The following is a 20,556-nucleotide window of genomic DNA, read 5'->3' as shown; positions in this document are numbered from 1 at the left end:
ACAACTAATACTCCAATGAATTACATTATTGTTTTTGGGGGGGGGGGGGGGGGGGGGGATTTTTATTTATTTAAATGCTAATGCAGCCTGTTTAGAGTATACTTTTTTACATTTCTTAATTGAAATTGACGCATTCCTTATATCTAGGCTGATCAAAAAAAAAAAAAAAAAAAAAAGTGACAGATTCTTGAAGTATTATGATAATTTTTTTGGTAATGCCACTGGTGCATAATGGTTTCCTCTGTATGTGTTTATAATTTTACCTTTTTTGTCTCTCTTATTTTATTTGTGAACCTTTACAAGGAGATTTGATGTAATTTCATTCCTGTAGGTTCTATCTGTTCTGTCTTTTCTATCTGTTTATTGTTTGATACATTACAATAATAATAAAAAGTCCATTTTTACACTTAAAACAGTATTTTTAAAAGACCGAGTAAAGGGTAAAATTAAATATTCCACCAATAAGACAAGACGGGCGCATTACAAGTAGTACGAACGAAGGGGCGGGACTTTATGAAACAATTGACAGTGGCTTCTCCAATCAAATCGAAGAAAGGATTTACGTTGCTACGCTTCTGTCCAATCAGATGTCAGTGATGTTGCCGCTGCGCTCGACTCGCCTTTCAGTTCTCAGGTTCTGGCAGTTTTGATTCACTCTTCCTCCTCACGTCCGACCGTCTCCTACCTCATCCCACCACTTCTAACGCTTTTTCGGACATTTTTCTTTAAAACATCTCTTTAAACCACCATGGCTGATACCGCTGTTGACACGACCACCACCACGGAGGTCACCGCAAAGGTAAGTAACCTTTATAACGATATATTTGAGTAAAGTGGGTTTGTCTGAAAATTAAAACCGAGAAAAAGGTTCAAAACCTAGGGGTTTTATCAGCGGCAAATGTTCTATTCAATGAGAAAATGTTAAAATAGTATAATACGAACGCCAGCATCATATTTTCTGTTATTCGTGTTGCGCGCGGAGTCGTGTTTAAATTAACGGTTAAAAGAAGAACCACTACGAACGTTTAATTCAAGAGTAAGTCGTACAACATATGGCAAACCTCTATGAGGGAAAATTTCGACATATATTCCCATATGTAATCATATCCAATTAACGTTAAGTATGGGGTTTCGGGGGGTGTGGGGGTGAATTGGTGAACCATCTGCCAGATTTTTTTTTTCATTCTTTGAAAATTTTGTGTGTGTGTGTGCAAAGTCAAGGCTCTTGATCTATGCCGCGCGAATAGGCGGGAATATCGCCGCCGCGTGCTATAAAACGCTCGCGCGCGCCTCCCGCCCCCAGTCTCTCGAGCACGTTGTCTTGGCGCGCGCTCTGCCTCCTTTTGTTTCCAGCTCGGCGCGTGTGCGCGCATGCGCGTGCACGACCACTGCCGGGGAATAAAGGGGGCAATGGGGCAAGACGGCGCGAAATAACCTCAAGTGACCTCGACATGTGTGTCCAAACAATAGATTTAATTCAAGAAGGCATGAACTTAAACTGATTGTCTTTATATAATAGATCTATTGTGGTGTTGTTTTCAGAGAAAGAACACAGACAACGTTACAGGGGGAAAAAAAATATTTTATTTTTCCCACTTTCAGTAGTTCACGTTGAGTTTCAGTTACTAACTGTGCTAAATGAAAATAAATTAAAGGTAAATCATAAAAAATGATGGCATAGTTTCTAAAAGTGTATTTAAAGCCAAACCTGTTGGTTTGCCATTTAATGTATTTTAACAGGCAGGCATCCAGCTGGTGTGTGTGGTCTGTGCCTCATCTGTGTGTGTGGGTGGGGAAGTAACTCACGGAAACAAACTTTCCCCTTTACTACCATGAAAAACACGAATGCTATCATTGTGAAATAAGCACACGCTGCATTGTTTATGTAGTCTGAGGTGGTTTATGTATTAACCGATAAACTTCTGCTTTATTTCAGGACCTGAAAGAAAAGAAGGAGGTGGTTGAAGAGGCGGCGGAGGCCGCAAAGGAAAACGGCAGCGAAGACGCACCTGCCAATGGAAATGGAACAGTAAGCGTTGAGTATTTCCCAGCAGGCCTTGTGGCTTTTGTCCCCTAGTACCCGCTCGCCGCGCAGGTGTTGAAGGGCCCCCCTCCCCCTCGTTCATCATGCTGCTCTTTGTTTAGGGTTCGAGAACTGACACAGATGCATCTCATGAGAAAACAGCTTTGAGGCTGGTTATTTACTTAACTGACCTTCCCACAAACTTTGGAAATTATCGTAATGATACTTAATCGTTGACTTTGTTCATAAATCCCCAAGTCATCTGGTGACATAACAAACTTGGTATCGGTTTCACTCACGGTGTTTTCTCTCTTTAGACTACTAATGGTGCTTCACATAAAGAAGAGGAAACCCATGAGGACGAAGAGGGTGGGGATGATGAGGAGGGTGAGTTTGACTTGTAAACTGTGCATTTTTTCACCATTACTGAATTTACTAGTGCAAAAACTGATTAATGACACACTTTTTGGTTGTTAACAGCAGGAGAGGCAGAGGAGGAGGAGGAAGAGAACGGTGCTGAGAAAGAGGCAGATGAACATCCCGTGAAACGTCCAGCAGAAGAGGAGGTGGGTTTGAGTTTCAATCCACACATGGACACAAACCCTCATGTTTCCAGCACGTCTAATCTTAGCTTTTCTGCTTTTTCCAGGAGGCAGTGGAAACAAAGAAACAGAAGACAGAGGAGAACGGCGACTCCACAGAGGCTGAAGTCAAAGCTTAAAGTTCTCGCTGCCCTTCAGTAGCTCTGTCTGTATGGTCAGTTCGACCTAGTAGAGTTTGTGCTTTTCTGTATATTTCACAGACATTCCTTTGCCGCTACAAGACCTTTTTTTTTTATTGCACTGAGGCCCATAACATCATCATGACCCTGTCCCCTTTTGTAAGACCTTATTTATTGGTGTAGGACCAACATTAGAAACCTGTATTAAAAGAAACGATGGACAGTTTATTTTAGCACACGTTTAACAAGCACACATTCTACTCTGTTATTTGACCAGCGGATGTACACGCAAGCAACTGAAAGCCTGAGGTTCTCGTCATTTTCATGGGTGACATTTTTCTGATCCACTAAAGACCAAAGATGAGTTTTAAGCAGGGGCTAATAGACAATGTTTAACCTGGTTGTGCTGCTAGAAGTTAATCCCTCGCTTTAGCAGATCAGTTAACATAACAGATGGCTCATATGAATGAGGGTTTCCTTAGTCAACGCATCGCCCGTCCGCCCCCTTTTCTGAACGGCCTCTAACATGTTAATTAACCCCTTTTTAAATCTTGAAGGTCTTTTGTTCCATATGCATTTAAAAGGATTATATCTTTCTATCCTTATGTACAGTTTTGGGGGGTTTTGTTTTATCATTGTGTTTTATATGGGAAGTGCAGAATGAAAACAATCTATAACAGAACTGTATGCTGGTACTGGTGTTCTTTCAGTCCTTCAAGCGAAACCTTTTTTTTTATTATTGTGTTTTGGTTGCTTTTTGACCACTGCTTTGTATAGTTTGGTTCAGGATTATAAATAAAAAAAAAACAAGTCTTGTCTTTTTAAAAACAAGTGCCTCTTGGGTCTTTATTAGCTTTGCTCTGAGGGTTGCAAACCAATTCACGAGCCGTTTAAAACGAGATTGAACATGCACCGAGTATTTGAAAGAGGATTGACTCTTAACCGCTGGTGAGATGCACTCTTGCTAAAATCTAAAAGTATCTTAGGATTTTCTTTGGTTAGAGCCGGTTTGGTCCCACTGCGCCCCCTGCTGGTTAAAGTCTTAAACATGTTTTTTACCAGAAACCACCAGTCAATCAGAACGACATCTGCAGCACAAAACCTTCCTCCTGTGACAGCTGTTTAATTCTCAGAGCATTTACCTGTACAGTGCCACTTATTTACATCATTTCCAAAGCCATATCTGTACATGCTTGTGTAGATTAGGCAAAAAAGTGATGAATTTCGTCTCGTTCAGTTCTTTATTCGTCGCTTCTTGATTGGCTTGCTACCTGGTGAACATGAGTTTTTTAAAAAGTATGACGTGTCGCATGTATTGCAAAGCAAAACAGACAAAACATAAAAAGATGCTTGGCAATACAGGCGCACATTTCTGAGGTGGAGAGTCCGGATTTGTTGTCCAGATTTGTTGTAGTCACCAAACAATACATTTGTCTTGTTCTTCCGCACAGGGCCTGTTTCCGATCACTCACGCCTCAGCCTCAACGTCCGCTCTGCCTGATAATGACAAGAACGACGGTCATTACAACGATCACGCCAGACCACAGGAAAGCAGGCATGAGAGCGTGCGTTCCATGACATGGCTCAGTAGTGGGAACCATAAATACGTCATTTATGTTTTTCTTATAAATATGTCATTGGAGCGTCCACCAGTGTCAAGCTACGAGCCATGTTACAGCATGGCAAACATGCGAAAGGAATATTGCTACTCAAGGATGCGTGTAGTAGGTAGCCAGTATTCAGATGATGAGCCTAATCACTTTAAAACAGTATAAGCAAACCGAAGAACCAATAGACACACACACACACATTCTCTGTTTTACTGTCGTACAGTTTGAAACAGAGGCCTACAGTAAGGCATCAATGCGGCTTTACATGCAAACAAACCGACAGGTGACATCTTCAAAGTTCATGTGGACAGGATACATTTGCTTTGGACATGTGAGAGGGGTTTACTTTTATTAAAAGCAATGAGCTTTAACAATTAGCTGACCAAAAACAATATAAAGAGAGCTATAAACAGTTTTGGCTTCCTCTTTTTTGAGGAATCGACAGTAAAAAAAAAACATTGACATGTACAAGAACAAGGCATCACATGTTCACAAACACACTGTCTCTCATACACACACTACTCAAGCGCGCCGTCATGCAGTCACTGTCGCAGCATGCTTGCGTTAAGAGATCTGAGTGAGATGCATAGTCAAAAACGCTCTTTTTCCCTCTCTCACATCTCCAGCACTGCGTTCGTGAGGTGAGGAAGGGGTGTCTGAAGCAAGCGCAGAGTCTGAGCTGTTCGTTTGTGTCGACGGGGTCCAAAATTAACTTTTTACCATGTTTGCCAACGGCTGTTGACCACTTTTGCACAATGTATACACAACAGTGGGTCCAAAAGGCTGTATTATTTTTTACATTCTTTTCTAGTTTAAAACAATTAGCTACATTTGAGTGATATTTCTTTGAAATGTTTCTCTCAGTAAACTTTGGTTTGTCTATTTGCATGACAGCAGCACTTTAGATTATTTTATGGAAGCCTATTTACGCCACATAAGAAAAAAAATCTTGCTTTGGTAAATCATAATAATGAGATCTAAAGTCGAAATTTTGACATATTAAATCGAAATGATGACTTAAAAGGTCAAAATTGTGACAGGTTATCATTTCGGGGTTTTTTTCAAGTCATAATTTCGACTCGGTATAATTTTTTTAAACTTTTTGTCATAATTTTTACTTTTTGTCACAATTTCAACTTTAAATCATAATTTCGACTTAATCATAATGTCACAATTTCGACTGTCAATTTTGTAATTTTTTAAATCTTAATAATGACTTTTTAAGTCATAATTTTCATTTAGTATGTCATTTTTGACTTTTCATTTCCTAATTTCGACTTTTAAAGTCATAATTTTGACTTTTCATCACATAATTTCGACTGTTTTATGTAGAAATTGTCTCATAATTTTGACTTTTTATGTAATCATTTAAATTTTTCATCTCATAACTATGATTTACCAAAGCATGTCTTTACTTTCTTATGTGGCGGTAATGGGCTTCCATTTGATTTGAAACAAAACCAGATGATCATGTTTTTTCAGAATGATTTGAAAATGGCATAATTTACTATAATAAAATTACCTCATTTATTTACACCTAGAAATTAGAAATATTCAATAATACGTATTCTACATATTATTTATTTATTTTTTAACTATATATATATAAATCCTAAAACTTTCTCTTTATTTGTATGTGTGAAAAAACAACAACTTTAATGTGGTCCCAGACTTAAGGACCCTAATGTATGTATATTTTTTGTAATTGTGAAAAAAAAAAGATTATCCCTTACATATTTGTGTCATATATGAAAATTGTTACAAAACCACCATGGTTCTGTTTGTTTTGGTGAAATTTGTAGGTTTGTCTATAGTGCACTGTCAATAAAAAAACCCCTTTGGCTTCCTATAAACATCTGATGGTACGTTTTCCACTTTTACCCTAAAGTCAATTGAAGATGCACAACAGTCCTTGATCTTTTATTTAGAGGACTGCTGTAATTTCTTTGCTTTGATTCTTGGATACCAAAGAGCGTTCTTACATCATGATTTACGTTATGTTGCAAATCAAGACAGCTGGTAACTCGTGTGGTGCTGATGGAGTGTTAATTTTGGACCCGGTGTGAGAGAGCAGATCTAAATGTGCACCAGTAGTGGCTGCGTCTCACTCTGGGGAGGCTCACCCTCGGGTGCTGGCAGATGGTACACCACACACAGTGAGGAGTACAGGCACCCCACAAATGACATCAGACTCGAAAAGTACATCACGCCCTGGGCCCCGCCCACCAGTGATGTCAGAGGGCCCATCGCCACGGAAACCAGGATTTGAGCCAGGAAGTACTGGCAGCTGAGCAGGGAGATGTCCACCCCCATACCCCGCCTGGTCCCGTCCTCGGATGAGCCGCAGAACTGCGAGAACATGTGGACATTCGTGACTGAGATCGATCACAACCGAAGTCACACTCTGCTGCACTCAAACAGATGAAAACATTTAGTACTGCAACTTTGAGGAGATCAATTCAAGGCATTGAATTGGTGAAATTAGTGAAAACAAAGAAAAAATGCATGTTCTGTATTGTACTTACAATGGAGTCTATGGGCCAAAAGATTACAGAGGGTTTAAAAGCAGAAATGTGTGTTAAAGCACTTACAATAATTCTTCCAGGAGCTGTAATAATCTTCGTTTTATGTGTTGCAAACATATTATTACATATAGTTATGTTATATCCCTAGTATTTAGAATCCTTGTGCGTAAAAGTTACATGTTCACTATAGTCGTGAAAGAAATCGTTTTGCACAAACAAGGTCAGTAAGCAATTTGGTCACTACTCTCATGTTAACACAAATAATGCGTCATCTTCATGCTATACTTTTGAAATAGTGTGTATTTTAATGTTTATACTGATAAGGCACTTACGGTATTTCTTATGTGTGCTGTTTGAGCGGTAAAGATGTATAACATTTTTAATTTCATATGTTCCCAAAATATTATTGCAAATAGTTGAGTTATATCCATATTTTCCATATTATATCGCTATTTGGTATCCTTGTGCGTATTGTCTAAAAGTTACTGTTCACTATAGTATAATTTTACTATAATTTTGTCACTAGTGTCATGTGAACATGCATAATGTTACAACTCTCATTCCTGCGTAATAATCAAGAAACTTTACTGCCGTACCATGAGAGCAGCAGGCGTAATGATATGACGCAGCGCCTGAAAATAGGCTACCTTCCGTCAACACAACGGAACTATTTTCAGGCGCTGCGTCATATCATTGCGCCTGCTGCACTCATGGTACGGCACTAAAGTTTCTTGATTATTACGCAGGAATGAGAGTATAGTTCCTAGCCATATCAGCCTAGAAAATCACAACTTTACATTTTCCGTCGGTCTTAGTGCACGATGTAACTACAGAAGAGTCAAGTTTTAAATAGGAAAAATATCGAAACTCTTTGGTCATTTTTCTTTAGAAATGCTTATGGTCTTGTCCACTTCAATGATGTATGCTAAGCTATGCTAAAAGTGGTACCGCCAGAACCGGAGATCGGCTGAATGGATTCAAAAACGGTAAAACTCAACAGTTTAACTCTGGGGGAGTTGTAAAATGAGCCTATTTCCAAAAAAAGTGGAGTATCCCTTTAAATGCATGTTCGAGCTGTTTTAACTGAAGGCAACAAGGCCATTGTTCTGTCTCATGATGCACACCAGTAATGTTTTTTTTTAAGGCATGTTTATAAAAGCTACTTAATGTCCTAATTGAACTAAAATCTAATCCTGGCTTAGTCTAAGACCAGTCTGTGAAACCAGGAGCCGGTTGCATAAACTTCTTAGACTAGTCTTACAATTTAGTCATCATTTGTTCTTCAAGACTGGTTCTTCGACTTTTGGTTACACTTTATTTTAAGGTGACGTAGTTACACCGTCCTTACTCTAATAAGAACTGAGGGTAACATATTTTACATGTACTTACCATAGTAATAACAGTAAATTATGCATAATTACATGCAACTAACCCTCAACCAAACCCTAACCCTATAGTAAGTACAAGTAGTTAATTAATATTACTCAGTACTTAAATATATAATTACACTGTAACAATGACACCTTAAAATAAAGTGTAACCAAACTGAGTAATATTAATTAACTACATGTACTTACTATAGAGCAGGGGTTCTCAAAGTTTTGATAGGTGAGGGCCAATTTAGGAACCCAACATTGAACTAAGTGGCGGGGGAGAAAACGAAGAAAAAAAAACTGAAAAGAAAATCCCATTTGAAATTATTTTAATGACCAGGTTGCATCTCTACAGTTTACATTAGTTGCAATAAACACATTTTAATTCATAACTGAGGCTAAACCTGGCAAAACTTTTGGGGGGGAGAGAAAGAAACTTTTAAAATAGAAGCTTACCAAACAAGTCATCATCATCATTCATTTCTATCATTGCTTGTCAGTCGCGTTTCCATTATTGCAGATTTGCATATTATTATCTATCTTTTTTAACCCGTAACTGAAAAACGAAAAATGAACGGTTGTTGTCTTTTTAAAACGCAAAGTTGAAAAATTTTTTAATTTGAACTGGCTACACCAACTGCTGCGCAAAAAAAGTAAATATCGACAGACTTTTTCAGATTTTTGTTTAAATTACTTTTTGCCCCTTTATTAAACATTTTAAATATTCACAAATTAATATGGAAAACATGTCGATTTTACTGGTTTTCTAAGGCCAAATTAGAACCTGGAATTTATATTTTTCCCGCAGTGATGAATGAGAAGAGCCATATAGCCTGTACGTGTCTGATCTAGCCTGATTTATAGGTGAGTTATAGGCTAATGATAATAAATGTGTCTGAAAAAACAGCGAGGCATTTTAATTGTTTATTAATAAACTATTGTTTTCTAAGTGTCGGCTAAAAACATATCTCCATCTCCACTGTTAAGCAGATGCGCTTTTAGAGAGAAATCCACCTTTCATACGGATTACATAATCAGGTATTTGCTTTCGATTCGAGTTTGTTTGTTTAAAAGTGCACATTTTAAGCTTTAGCCTACATAGGCTATATTTTGTTTCAGTTCTCGCGCTCCAGTTCACGGAGATCATGAAAGCGCGTAGTAGCCTAGGCTACTGATTGTTTTATTTTATTTTACAAAAGCACGTTTTCTTGTTATGAGTTTACACAAATAAAAGTATTTGCGAATAATGCATTATTATTTTCTGTATGACCAGAAATGATAGACTAGTTTAAGTTGTTTCCACTGTTAATAGGAAAATGCAAGTGTTCGCGCCCGCGAACATTTTGAAAGGTAATGGAAACGCGGCCATTAATAAGCTTGACATTGTTAAGATTATTATTAAATCACATTGAATATTGATTACTTGGTCAACATACCCTTTTAAATTGCAATGGGATTTGTGGTGCTGGTTTCGGTTGGCCACGATTCCTATTCCTGTGTAGACAACCACTGTTCCTGGTGGCCTTGGGAGTGAGGTCAAGTGCGATCGGTCGGTCGGACCATGTAATTACCGCTTATGCCTATAGATGCCGCTAAACACCACTAAACTGAGATATTCATTTTTTCAAAGCAATAGTTTTAACAGTTTTACAGATGTTATCGCGGGCCGCCAGAAATGTTTCGGCGGGCCGCCATTGGCCCGCGGGCCGCACTTTGAGAACCTATGCTATAGAGTTACTGTTAGAGTCAGGGTTTGGTTTAGTGTTAGTTACTTGTAATTATGAATAATTGACTGTTATTACTATAGTAAGTGCATGTAGTAACGTATAACTACATCCCCTTAAAATAAAGTGTCACCTAACTTTTTTTTAAATCAGACACATAAAAAGGTAGATTGGTCTAATTTGAAACTGATTAGCCCGAACTAATTTCTAGTTGGTCAGACTAGTTCTTAAGACACAGTTTTAACTATGTTTATGCAACTGGCCCCAGCCCTTTGTGTGGTTTTTAAAACATCTAATTAAAGTGTGTTTCTGTGTCGCAGATGATCTTCCTCTCACCTGCGGGCTCTGGTAATATTCACAGAGCAGAGAGTAAGGCAGCGTACAGAGAGAAGAGAAGAGCACTCCGTAGGTGACGCAGAGAGACAGCAGCACGTACAGGTTTGTGGAGAGCGTGGCCAGTCCTGTGCCCAAACCAAAGGCCAGATAGGCGAAAAAATACAGCGAACGCAATGAGAAGCGCTCCTCCAGCTTCTCCAGAATGGCTGCAAGAGAAAGAGATGCTAATACACACTAGTCTTCTTTGTGCATGGTCAAGTTGTACAGAATCACTCTCACTTTCCCCAACCTGAATAAAAAGCAGCACTGAATGCATAGATGCACATCCCCCAGCAGCCCATTGTGACGCCAGAGTTGTAGCGCTTGTACTCCTCTGAATCGTGGTGAGCCTTTGGGTCTCCACCGAACACAACCTCCCCCATGAAGTCGGTGTAGAAGAGCAGCATCCCCTCAAACGACAACCAACCTGAGGATCATGTTTTAGTCCAAATTGATGATGGGAGATGAAATAGTTGCACATAACCACTTTTAAAAACACCTGAATCACATTCAAAAAACCCTCACACTTATCGTTCACAAAGTTATACACATCCTGGGGCCTTTGTGTTTTTAAAATGATTACCTATAAACGAATAGCACTCCCAGATCCATTTAATACATCTTACCATATTTAAATCCATTCCCTAAAATCAGTGTTATTTTTGCATTATTTATCCACTATAATAGTATTTCTTGATAATTTTGTATTTTATCATTGTTTTTAAATAAATATATTATATGAAATAAAAATATATATTTTATATTTACATTTATTTGAATTTATTATTAGTCTCTTTATTTATTCGTTTTTTGTTTAAATATTTCTATTTAACTTTCAGTTTTAGTTTTAGTAGTTTTGGTACTTTAACTTAAACTTGTTTTTTTCCCAGTTAGTTGCCAAGGAAAAATTGCAAATTTTTTAAAATCTAATTGCAAGGTTTTTCATCATATATTTAAATTTTATGTCAGCTTTATTTGAATGAACTTTTAATGTACATGAAAAATTGTAATAGTTTTTAATTAACAATTACAAAGCTAAATTCAGCAGATTTCCCTCCCAAATCAGTGCAAAAAATTCCATATTTAAGAAATTGAATCAGCTGTAGGTCTGTGCTAACACTTTAGGCTGTTATCAAAATCTTAAAGGTACAATATCTAGGATTTTTACAGTAAAATATCCAAAAACCACTAAGCCAATGTTATATATTTTGTTTAGTTGATTACTTACAATATCCCAAATGTTTCAAACTATTTGTAAATCGTGAGAAAATTGCGATTTTAACCAAGGGGTGAGGAGTCGCTAGTCAATGGCGTCATATCCGCGTTACTCCCGGTTTCCATAGTAACCATGGCGACAGACGTTGACAACTGGGTTATGCCCGTTATGCCTAGCAGGACGCTCACGCTGTTGTTGTTTTGTTCAAACATTATGGACCATGGCAAGCAGACTTTGAGACAAAAAGAGGACTGAAACGGAGATCAACATCTTTCGAGATGCCGAGAGCTCCACGTCCGCGACTAACTTCGACTCGACAGAGACGCGAGTGTTGCATGTTACTTTATTAGACAGGTGAGCAAATGTACATAAAACTAATCACTGTTATTTAGTTCAATATGATGAAATGTTAGAATATGATCTGTATGTTATTCTAATGTTAATCTAGCTTAGTCTCATACAGCCAACAAACAACCTAACTAACAACATTCAACACTCAAATGCCGTTTAGTGTGATAGTGTAACCGTTAGAGCAAGTGAAGCAGCGCTGCGTTACCTCAAGTTTAATTCGTCTAATAAACTGACCTGTGTGAGTATTAATTCAGCACTTGCGTGTAGTTCGGTAGAATGAAATGTCCTTATTCCTTTATATCCGCGGGACTCGCGTTGTGTGTGGCGCTGGTATACATCTAGCACTTCACACCACAGTCATGTTAAAAACATCAATGTATTCACTCATCCATAAAAGATCCATCAGCTTGACGAGAAGATCCATAATTCCGCTTAATGCGGAATATACGTCATCAATATACACCTTTGTTATTGTAAGAGGTTAGCGACCCCTGGTGGCGAAAAATCCTGCATATTGTACCTTTAATGTCAGTGCTAATTATATATATTTAAAAAATGCATATAAAATATGAGCCTCAGATATTTTGTATATGGCTAATGAGATTCAAAACCTATATTACCCAGGAAATGGTTGGTGCACAGGCTTCGTAAACATGGAGGCATCCTGCAGATGGCGGTACAGAGCAGCAGGATTGACATCTGGGAGTCTGCTCCTTCATGGCTGCCACTGAGGTCACTGTCATAGCGCATTCCATTCAGCAGGATATTTGCCACCTTGGGAAAAGATAAAGTTAAAAAAAAAACATGCTAAAGTTCAATGCCAAGTTGCGTACATGCAATATGCACAGTCAAACCTACAGTGCACACTGACCTGTTGACTGAAAGTGACGGTGCGTCTACGACCGTTGTCCAAGCCGGCACCGCTTTGAGTCATGAGCGGGTCCTCTATTAAGGCCAGACTCTGAGGACGCTTCAGTATCCCTGAGGAACTGCCTCTCTGGGACCCCGACGCCTCATTAGGCTCCGCGGGGTCGATGGCTTGATTTTGCTCATTGGCTTGCAGCGCTTCACTCGCCTGCAACTCTCCGTTAGGCTGCGAGTGTGTGTTTTGCTGTGAAACTTCATTTGCACCAGGTGTTTCACTCTGCCCTTGAGGAGGGGGCGTTTCTCCCGGTGACTCTGGTTCTATTGGCTGAGGAGTCTGCTGTCCCGTGTAGCATTCAATCAATACTCTGTCTATGTAGGAGGTGCCTAAGGAGGAAGCAAACTCATTAATGCCTGTGAGCGAGTTGTCCCGACTGATGAAGCTGCCGTATTTGGGTGTCAGAGGACTGAGAGGGGAGATGGGGCTGGTGAGGCCTGCGTAGAGACGTGCGTTGGCGCTGCTCGAGCGACCCAGTGGATCCTGGTAGCGGTAATTGGAGAACTGGCTGTTATATAGGGCTTCTTCTTCGTCCTCTTCGTCCTGCTCGACAGCAGCCCCAGGAGGAGGCGGGGGGGAGGGCGGAAGAGGGAGGTTGGGGCTCTTCAGGTTTTGGCCGCTTCTGGTTTGAGGCTGGGACTTGGGGAGAGTTCGCTCAGGAATACTCGTGAGGGTCATGGCCGTGGTGGCGGCGAGGGTGATGCTGGTGAACAGGTATATGACCCGGAGCTGGCCACCTATTGACCTTCCGAACTCAGTCTTGTCCCAGTTAATGCCACCCACAATGTAACCAAACCCGCCTCCAAGGCCTGAGGTAAATGAAAGATGCAATAGTTAAATGAAAGAATAGAAGTGAAATGATAGATGCAATAGTAATATGAGTCAGTGTTGTTATTGTTAAATAAAACTAAAACTGTGCATCTCATTGTGTGTAATGGAAATAAAGCTCAAATAAAATAAAAGGTAACACTTTATTTTACAGTGTCCTTGTTACATATGTTACATGTGCTTATCATAGTAATAACAGTAAATTATGCATAATTACATGCAACTAACCCTCAACCAAACCCTAACCCTATGGTAAGTACATGTAGTTAATTAATATTACTCAGTACTTAAATATATAATTACACTGTAACAATGACACCTTAAAATAAAGTGTAACCAAAGAAAAAAATGTTAGATGAAAAACTTAAAAAAAACGTTGCCTTCGCAACTAACTGAAATAAGTGTTAAATACAATAAACTAAACAAAACTTATAAAAATGACAAAAGCACATAACAAAATGATGACTTAAACTAAAATAAAAATGATTAAAATAAAAGATAGTTCACGATATTAAATACTATAGTATACTGTAAATGATACTAAAATAACACTTATTTTCAAGGAATTGATTTAAATATGGTCAATTAAAATGTTAATGGGTATGAGAGAACTATATTTTTATAAGTAACTGATAACAGTAAAATTAACTAACTTAAATAAATAAGTTATTGTTGAAGTACTAAAATTACTAAAAAGAAAATTGGTATAAAAATAAATTAAAGTATTAAAAAACTAATAAAATGACAAAAACACATTTCAAAGTTACTAAAAATAAAACTCAAATTAAACTGAACATAAAAGCTAATTCACAATATTAATAAATACTATATTAATATATAAATAGCACAGATTTTCAACGAAATTATTTAAATTATGGGACAATGTGTTAAATGAACCTGGGAGAACTATACCTTTATAGGTAAATGAAAACATAGTCAAATTAGCCAAAATAAATAATTATAAAAAAAGGCCATAGGGCATATACAACTTTATTAAAAATGACAAAAGCACATAATACAATTACTAAGACTTAAACAAAAAATATAAAATACAAATATAAAAATATAAAATAAAAATGTAAATAAATAAAAGCCAATTCAAAGTATTAATAAATACTATAGTAGTATATAAATATGACTAAATATATTGGTTTGAGAAAAAGAGGGAAAAAAATGCTTTAAATGAATAATTAACCATATTTAATCTCAAAGTTTTCCTCTAACCTGCCAGAAGAGCATGTATATTTAGGCCTCGGTCTTGGTCCTCTGGGCTACACACATCCATCATGTACGCATGACTGGGGTTGTCGGCTGAGTCCGCGCTGAAGTCCATCAGAACCACACCACACACCGTCAGCACGATGCCCCACTTGTGATCCAGGGTTGTGTCCGCCAGCGCTGATCCAATGTCTCTTCCATTCAGCACCAGTGTTAGACCCAGCAGAGCCCCTACAAACACAACAACACACAACATTATGACCAACTTCTCTAAATAAGAATGCAAGTTCACCGAAAAACTGTAGTTTCAATACCACATATCAAATGTGACAGAAAAAGAGAGAAATAGATGCTTGATTTGAGCAATTAGTGAAGTTTGTAATAGATAAATTCAGTACTGCTTACCTATCGCCAGGGCAAAAATAAAAGGTCTCCTGCGGCCAAAGCGAGACGTGCATCGGTCACTCCATGCTCCAAGAATGGGTTGCAGCAGGAATCCTGACAATCATAAAAGACAATCAAAAAACTGGTATAGCTATATGTAACAGAGGCCAGTTAATAAGAGCTGGAGGTTAGGTGTCTTTGCTCAAGGGCACCTCAGTCGTTTCCTGGTACTGAGAATCAAACCCGCGACCCTCCGGATACAGGCCAACTCTCTAAGCATTAGGCCACAACTGCCCCAAACGGGAGTGAGTGTAACGGAGAGCTGTGCAGGTAAACCTCACTCCCCCGACCTCAAGAAGTGCACTAGCGACTGACTCTAGAGGCTGGCTTTAACGTCCCTGTCAGCGCACCCGCCGCACATGCTGGAAACGCTGGTTCGAATAGTGGTGCGAGTAGAAATTTCCATATTTTATGTAAAAAATAAAAAAAAGTATGTTAAATATTTATGTTGCAATATAAATATTATATGAAAAACGGAAAAGAAATGTTGCCTTGGCAAACTAACTGAAATAAATATTTACTGAAGCTGAAATAAAAATATAAGTATTAAAATGGCAAAGATTTATATTAAAGCTAAATGCAATTTTTAAAAAAAAAAAAGACAAAAGCTCATAATAAAATTAGGAAAATTACATTAAAATGAAAACCTGAAAATATAAACATAAAATAAATAAAAATATTAATAAATACTATTTTAATAGATCAATAATACTAAATGTTGGCTGCAATTGCAACATAGAAGTGGCAAAAAATAAAAATAAAAATATGTTGCATGTTAAATATATATATATATATATATATATATATATATATATATATATATATATATATGTTGCAATATAAATATTAAATGAAAAACTTATTTTTTTTTAAATACTAGAAATGTTGATTAAAGCTAAATCCAATTTTTAAAAAAGACAAAAGCTCATAATAAAATTAGCTAAATTAAAATGAAAACCTGAAAATATAAAAATAAAAAACATAAACTTAATATTTTTAAAATACTAGAAATGTTGTCTTTACATACTAACTGAAATAAATATTTACTGAAGCTGAAATAATTTTTAAGTTAAAGTACAAAAAAAACTAAAATAAAACTAAATTAAAGGTAATATAATTCTTTTTAAAAATTAATAAAAATGACAAAAGCACATTAGAAAAAACTACATATATAAAAATAAAAGACAATTTAAACTATTAATAAATACTATAATGATATATAGATAATACAAAATGGTGGCTGCAACTGCAATAGAAGTGGCTAAAAAAAATAGGCCTATGTTACATGTTAAATATATATTTCCTTTTCAGCATATCCAGCTCATTCTTTTCAATATAATGAAAGTGAATGCTTTTACAAAGTAATCCATGTGTTCTTCTAAAGGCATATAATCGCTTTGTGCGAGGAACAGACACAAAAACTTGGCATCTGCTCTAGCTTGGTACATTCAGGAGAAAAGTATAGATTTTTGAGTCTGATTTGTGTAGTAGTAGAATATTCTCTATGAATGATTCATTCACAAATCTGACGGATCCAGTATTTGAAAGAACCTCAATGATCTGTGACTGCTTGCATACGCATAGATTTGAAGTTAGAGGTTAGACGTTTAATTTTTTATTTAAAGATCATTTATATGATAAACGGTTGTTAGATTTAATCAGCACGATTTACTGCAATGCTTTTTTTCAGTTAGTTGGTCAGAAGAACAAAAGTGGATGTTTCTTACTTGTTCAGATGATATTCTAGTGTAAAAATTCTTATGTTGGTCATACTTCCAAAAAGTAGAATCTGTGATTGCGAATGCCAGTATCCACATTCTCCTCAAAACATTGGATTCATCCGCGCTGTGCCGTGCCGAGGCACAACTCACGTAAAGTTGATAATTCCGCGAATGATTGCAATTGCAGATTTCGAACAGAGATGGCGACAAAGAGGAAAAACTCCGGACTGCAGCTTTAAGATTGCACATAAATAAAAGTAGATTGGTCTAATTTGAATCCGAGACTGATTACCCCTCGACTAGTTTTAAACACAGTGGCTGTTTATGCAACTGGACTCTGGTTACATCAGATGATGCGTTGACGTAATTTCCACTGAAACAGGAAGCTAAGGCGGGACATATTGAATGGCTCCTCCCCCTTTTCAAATAGCCAATAGCGTTTGGTTTACCTCACAGACTGCGAGTCGTACTTGACAGCGCCATGGAGGCGAATCCGAGCGCTGATGATACGTTGGATTCAATAGTAGAGGTTTGAATCAATTCTAGCCATTTCATTCTTAACCAACACAGTTGGAAAACGGAATAAAACTCGAGCGTTTGAGCAACCGAACGGTCGCTTTGGCCAAATGGTATTTATAGCATAGAGGGCGGAGCTTTAGATTATAGAGAGCATTTGATTGGACAGAAGTTGAAGTCCGCGATGATGTCATAAAAATCCGTGATCCATTTTAGCGGAAGTGAGAGACTAAGTTTTGAATGCTTATATCTCCTAAATGCGAATTTTGTCATTGTTTTGGAACAAACCAGCTTATTCATAACATTAAGGCTAACATATTCATACTAAAAGCTATAAAACGTACATTTTGATGATTTCAGGGAGCCTTTAATATCTACTTACCTAAGATTGGACTGATGAACCACACAAGACTGTAGAACTGGTCGGGCAGCCCCATCTGAAGTAACACAGGAGTAACATACGCCGTTTCCATCGCGTAGCTGAACTCGATACCAAACAAGATGGATCCATTGAAGAGAAGCTCGGGGAAAGTGCGTCTCGGGGGCAGTTCGGTGAGGTCGAGCTGTTCCAGGGGACACGGGGTGTTCGGCGGCGGAGGAGGAGACGGCCTGATCAGTTTCCGGCGCTTCGGGTGCCTCTGGAAGTTATTGGCTCTGTGACTGAGGTGCCGTGTGGTGGACGCTGGGAAGCTGGACGTCTTGGACAGAGTGGGTCTCCATGTGCCATCCTGGGCAGTCCCGAACTTCCCCCCCACAGGACTGGACAACAGGGGGTCGCTCGAGGTGCCCATTCCAGGAGATGACATTCTGCTCACACTGCAAGGGGAAAAAAAAAGAAGTGTTGATGCAAATTTAAAAAAAAATGGAAAAGCAATCCATCACCGCTCTCAGATGCACAGAGCGCTCTTAGGTCATGGTGACATTGAGGTAGGACAAGATAAACAGCACAATTACATAAAGTCATGGCGGAAAGCATCACAACAGGGGGTTTGTGCATCAAATCAGCAGAAAAGTATCGTGATGAATGAAGCGCCATTGCTTCAAGGTGGTCAGTGATATAGATATGGCACTTCCCTTCCCTCGTGCACACGACGCACTGCAACCAATGCGCAGACCCAGAGTGTGAAGATGCGCAGTGCACATGTGGTCTCTTCATAGCTGAGGAAGCAAAAAGCATAACGGCAGCCTTCTGAGAAACGCACCAGGCGTGAATAAAAAAAGAGCACGTGATCTTCGATTAATAGAAATGTTTAATAGGCTAATGGATGACAAAGAGGATGCTTGGAGAGCGAAGCAGCTGCACTTCAGTGGTGCACTATTCACCCCAATCATTTGATTTCAAGGTAAAGATTATACAATCGACTCCTCCACTCGTTTGTTCTTTGTGAGAGGCGTGCACATGGAAATATTACCTTTATCCGGGATGCTCTTCATGCATTACTGGTTTGCAAACAGCAGACGGAACGGCAAATCATGTTGACGCTGCTGTTTAACGTTTCTTCCTCTTTCGTCCTTTCTGGCGCAGTCATTTCTCTGCTTTTATCGTGCTCCTCCGGTCTTCCCCTGTTCTCTCATCTCTCCTCGGCTGAGGCTCGGCTCTCCCCCGTGACGTCACGGCATCGCCCCTCCCGCGCCAATCTGCAGCATCAGCATCAACTGAAAACTGACACCTGTCTAAAACGCTTCAAACTCTTAAAGGGACAGTTCACCGAAAAATAAAAATGTTCCGATCTCTCCAAGTACTCCTCGCTGCAGACTGTAGCGCGGTGACGTCACGTATTCACGCCACAAATGAAGTTTAAATTTAAGAAGTTGAAAGTTTATTGGTACATTACAGTACAGGCACATTGGAAATCTTGTGCGTTTCTCAGAGTCAGCTTTTAATAATTTAAAAAAAAAAAAACATTTTAAAGGAGCGCAAACAACAACGACACATTTTACAAATGCAAAAGAGAAAGACTGTATAGTAAATAACCATTCTAGTTTAAATAAATACACATTATAAAAGGTCAAATAAATTAATAATATTGCACATTGTAGAAACTCTAAAGAAAGTGCTATTGCACAAGCAGGGACGGATTAAGGCGATGATGTGCCCTGGGCACGGATGTCTCAAAGGCCCCCGTCACCAATTTTTTGGACAACAGTGGGCAGGCAAGCCAGGCATTTTAAGGGGACCCCCGAGGGCTGGTCATTTAAACAATCAGAAATGTTAATAATAACAGACGCAGCAACATCTCTGCATCCCCCAGTGTGGAGCCTCTCGCTCGTTACGCTCGTTATGCTTTTACCTTTTTCAAACTGGTGCAGCGCTAACTCGCGGTAGGTAGAAAATGCATGATTTGATTTGTTAAACATGAAAAGGACTTATCCGTCTGGCATGGCAGCTCGCTCTAACTATAACCTAGATAAATGCATATCCAAGTGCGTGTGCGGAGTGTGCAGCGCGCACTGCATGGCAAGCGTCGGCGCGAACACTTGCATTTCCCTATCAACAGTGGAAACAACTTGAAATAGGACTACTCAATCTTTTCTGGTCATAGGCCTATACAGAAAAGAATAATGCATCAGTCGCAAGTAGGTACCTTTATTTTTGTAAACTCACAATAACAAGAAAACGTTGTGCTTTTGTAAAATAAAATAAAATAAACAGGGCGCGCTTTCATGGTCTCCGTGGCGTGAACTGGAGCGCGTCTCAAAAATGAACTGAAACACAGTGTATAGCCTCACATTCATGATTAATATTTCTATATAAAGCTTGAAATGTCCAATCGAATCGAAAGCAAATACCGGCTGATTAGGCTGATATGATATGAAAGGTGCATTTCTCTCTAAAGGCGCATCCACTTTACAGCGGAGATATAGCTAGATATGTTTGCAGCCGACACTGATTAAATTTGTATTTTTTTAAATTATTATTAAACAATAAAAATGCCTAGTTTTTTTCCAGACATATATTATCATTAGCCTGCTTTTGCCGGTGCTTTGC

The 20,556-nt window shown here is 38.4% G+C and overlaps 2 protein-coding genes across 6 annotated transcripts; one reads left to right on the top strand and one right to left on the bottom strand.

Annotated features, from left to right (window-relative positions):
- Positions 1–630: 630 nt before the first annotated feature.
- si:ch211-222l21.1 (prothymosin alpha) lies at positions 631–3,575 on the top strand. Of its 4 annotated transcripts, none has more exons than XM_056255316.1 (5): positions 631–799; positions 1,937–2,029; positions 2,341–2,410; positions 2,510–2,589; positions 2,673–3,575. In XM_056255316.1, the coding sequence occupies exons 1-5, from the start codon at positions 749–751 to the stop codon at positions 2,742–2,744; spliced, it is 366 nt and encodes a 121-aa protein (XP_056111291.1). In that variant the 5' UTR covers positions 631–748; the 3' UTR covers positions 2,745–3,575. The 4 variants fall into 4 exon arrangements, with proteins under 4 accessions (XP_056111291.1, XP_056111289.1, XP_056111288.1 ...); XM_056255314.1 differs by having other exon boundaries at positions 2,507–2,589; XM_056255313.1 differs by having other exon boundaries at positions 2,504–2,589.
- Positions 3,576–3,943: 368 nt separating this feature from the next.
- Positions 3,944–19,082, bottom strand: slc45a1 (solute carrier family 45 member 1). 2 transcript variants are annotated; one of them, XM_056255312.1, is made up of 10 exons: positions 18,980–19,082; positions 17,950–18,383; positions 15,292–15,384; positions 14,893–15,117; positions 12,790–13,649; positions 12,539–12,692; positions 10,602–10,778; positions 10,313–10,518; positions 6,478–6,703; positions 3,944–4,241 (listed from the first exon to the last, which is right to left on the bottom strand). In XM_056255312.1, the coding sequence occupies exons 2-10, from the start codon at positions 18,371–18,373 to the stop codon at positions 4,213–4,215; spliced, it is 2,394 nt and encodes a 797-aa protein (XP_056111287.1). In that variant the 5' UTR covers positions 18,374–18,383; positions 18,980–19,082; the 3' UTR covers positions 3,944–4,212. The 2 variants fall into 2 exon arrangements, with proteins under 2 accessions (XP_056111287.1, XP_056111286.1); XM_056255311.1 differs by lacking the exon at positions 3,944–4,241 and having other exon boundaries at positions 6,361–6,703.
- Between the last annotated feature and the right edge of the window lie 1,474 nt (positions 19,083–20,556).

This window comes from Rhinichthys klamathensis, unplaced genomic scaffold (genome assembly GCF_029890125.1).
Source record: "Rhinichthys klamathensis goyatoka isolate OS25496 unplaced genomic scaffold, OSU_Roscu_1.1 h1tg000120l_1, whole genome shotgun sequence".
NCBI lineage: Eukaryota > Metazoa > Chordata > Actinopteri > Cypriniformes > Leuciscidae > Rhinichthys > Rhinichthys klamathensis.
Note: the sequence above shows the minus strand (reverse complement) of the source record. Positions and strands in the feature narration are given on the sequence as shown.

Bases quoted from the DNA above. Each gene is read 5' to 3' on its own strand.
- si:ch211-222l21.1 (XM_056255313.1), top strand. From the start codon at position 749: ATGGCTGATACCGCTGTTGACACGACCACCACCACGGAGGTCACCGCA. The intron at 800-1,936 runs GTAAGTAACCTT...GCTTTATTTCAG, and splicing joins CCACGGAGGTCACCGCAAAG to GACCTGAAAGAAAAGAAGGA. The intron at 2,030-2,340 runs GTAAGCGTTGAG...TTCTCTCTTTAG, and splicing joins CTGCCAATGGAAATGGAACA to ACTACTAATGGTGCTTCACA.
- slc45a1 (XM_056255311.1), bottom strand. From the start codon at position 18,373: ATGTCATCTCCTGGAATGGGCACCTCGAGCGACCCCCTGTTGTCCAGT. The intron at 15,118-15,291 runs GTAAGCAGTACT...TTGTGTTTGTAG, and splicing joins TATTTTTGCCCTGGCGATAG to GGGCTCTGCTGGGTCTAACA. The intron at 13,650-14,892 runs GTTAGAGGAAAA...CATTTACCTCAG, and splicing joins TATACATGCTCTTCTGGCAG to GCCTTGGAGGCGGGTTTGGT.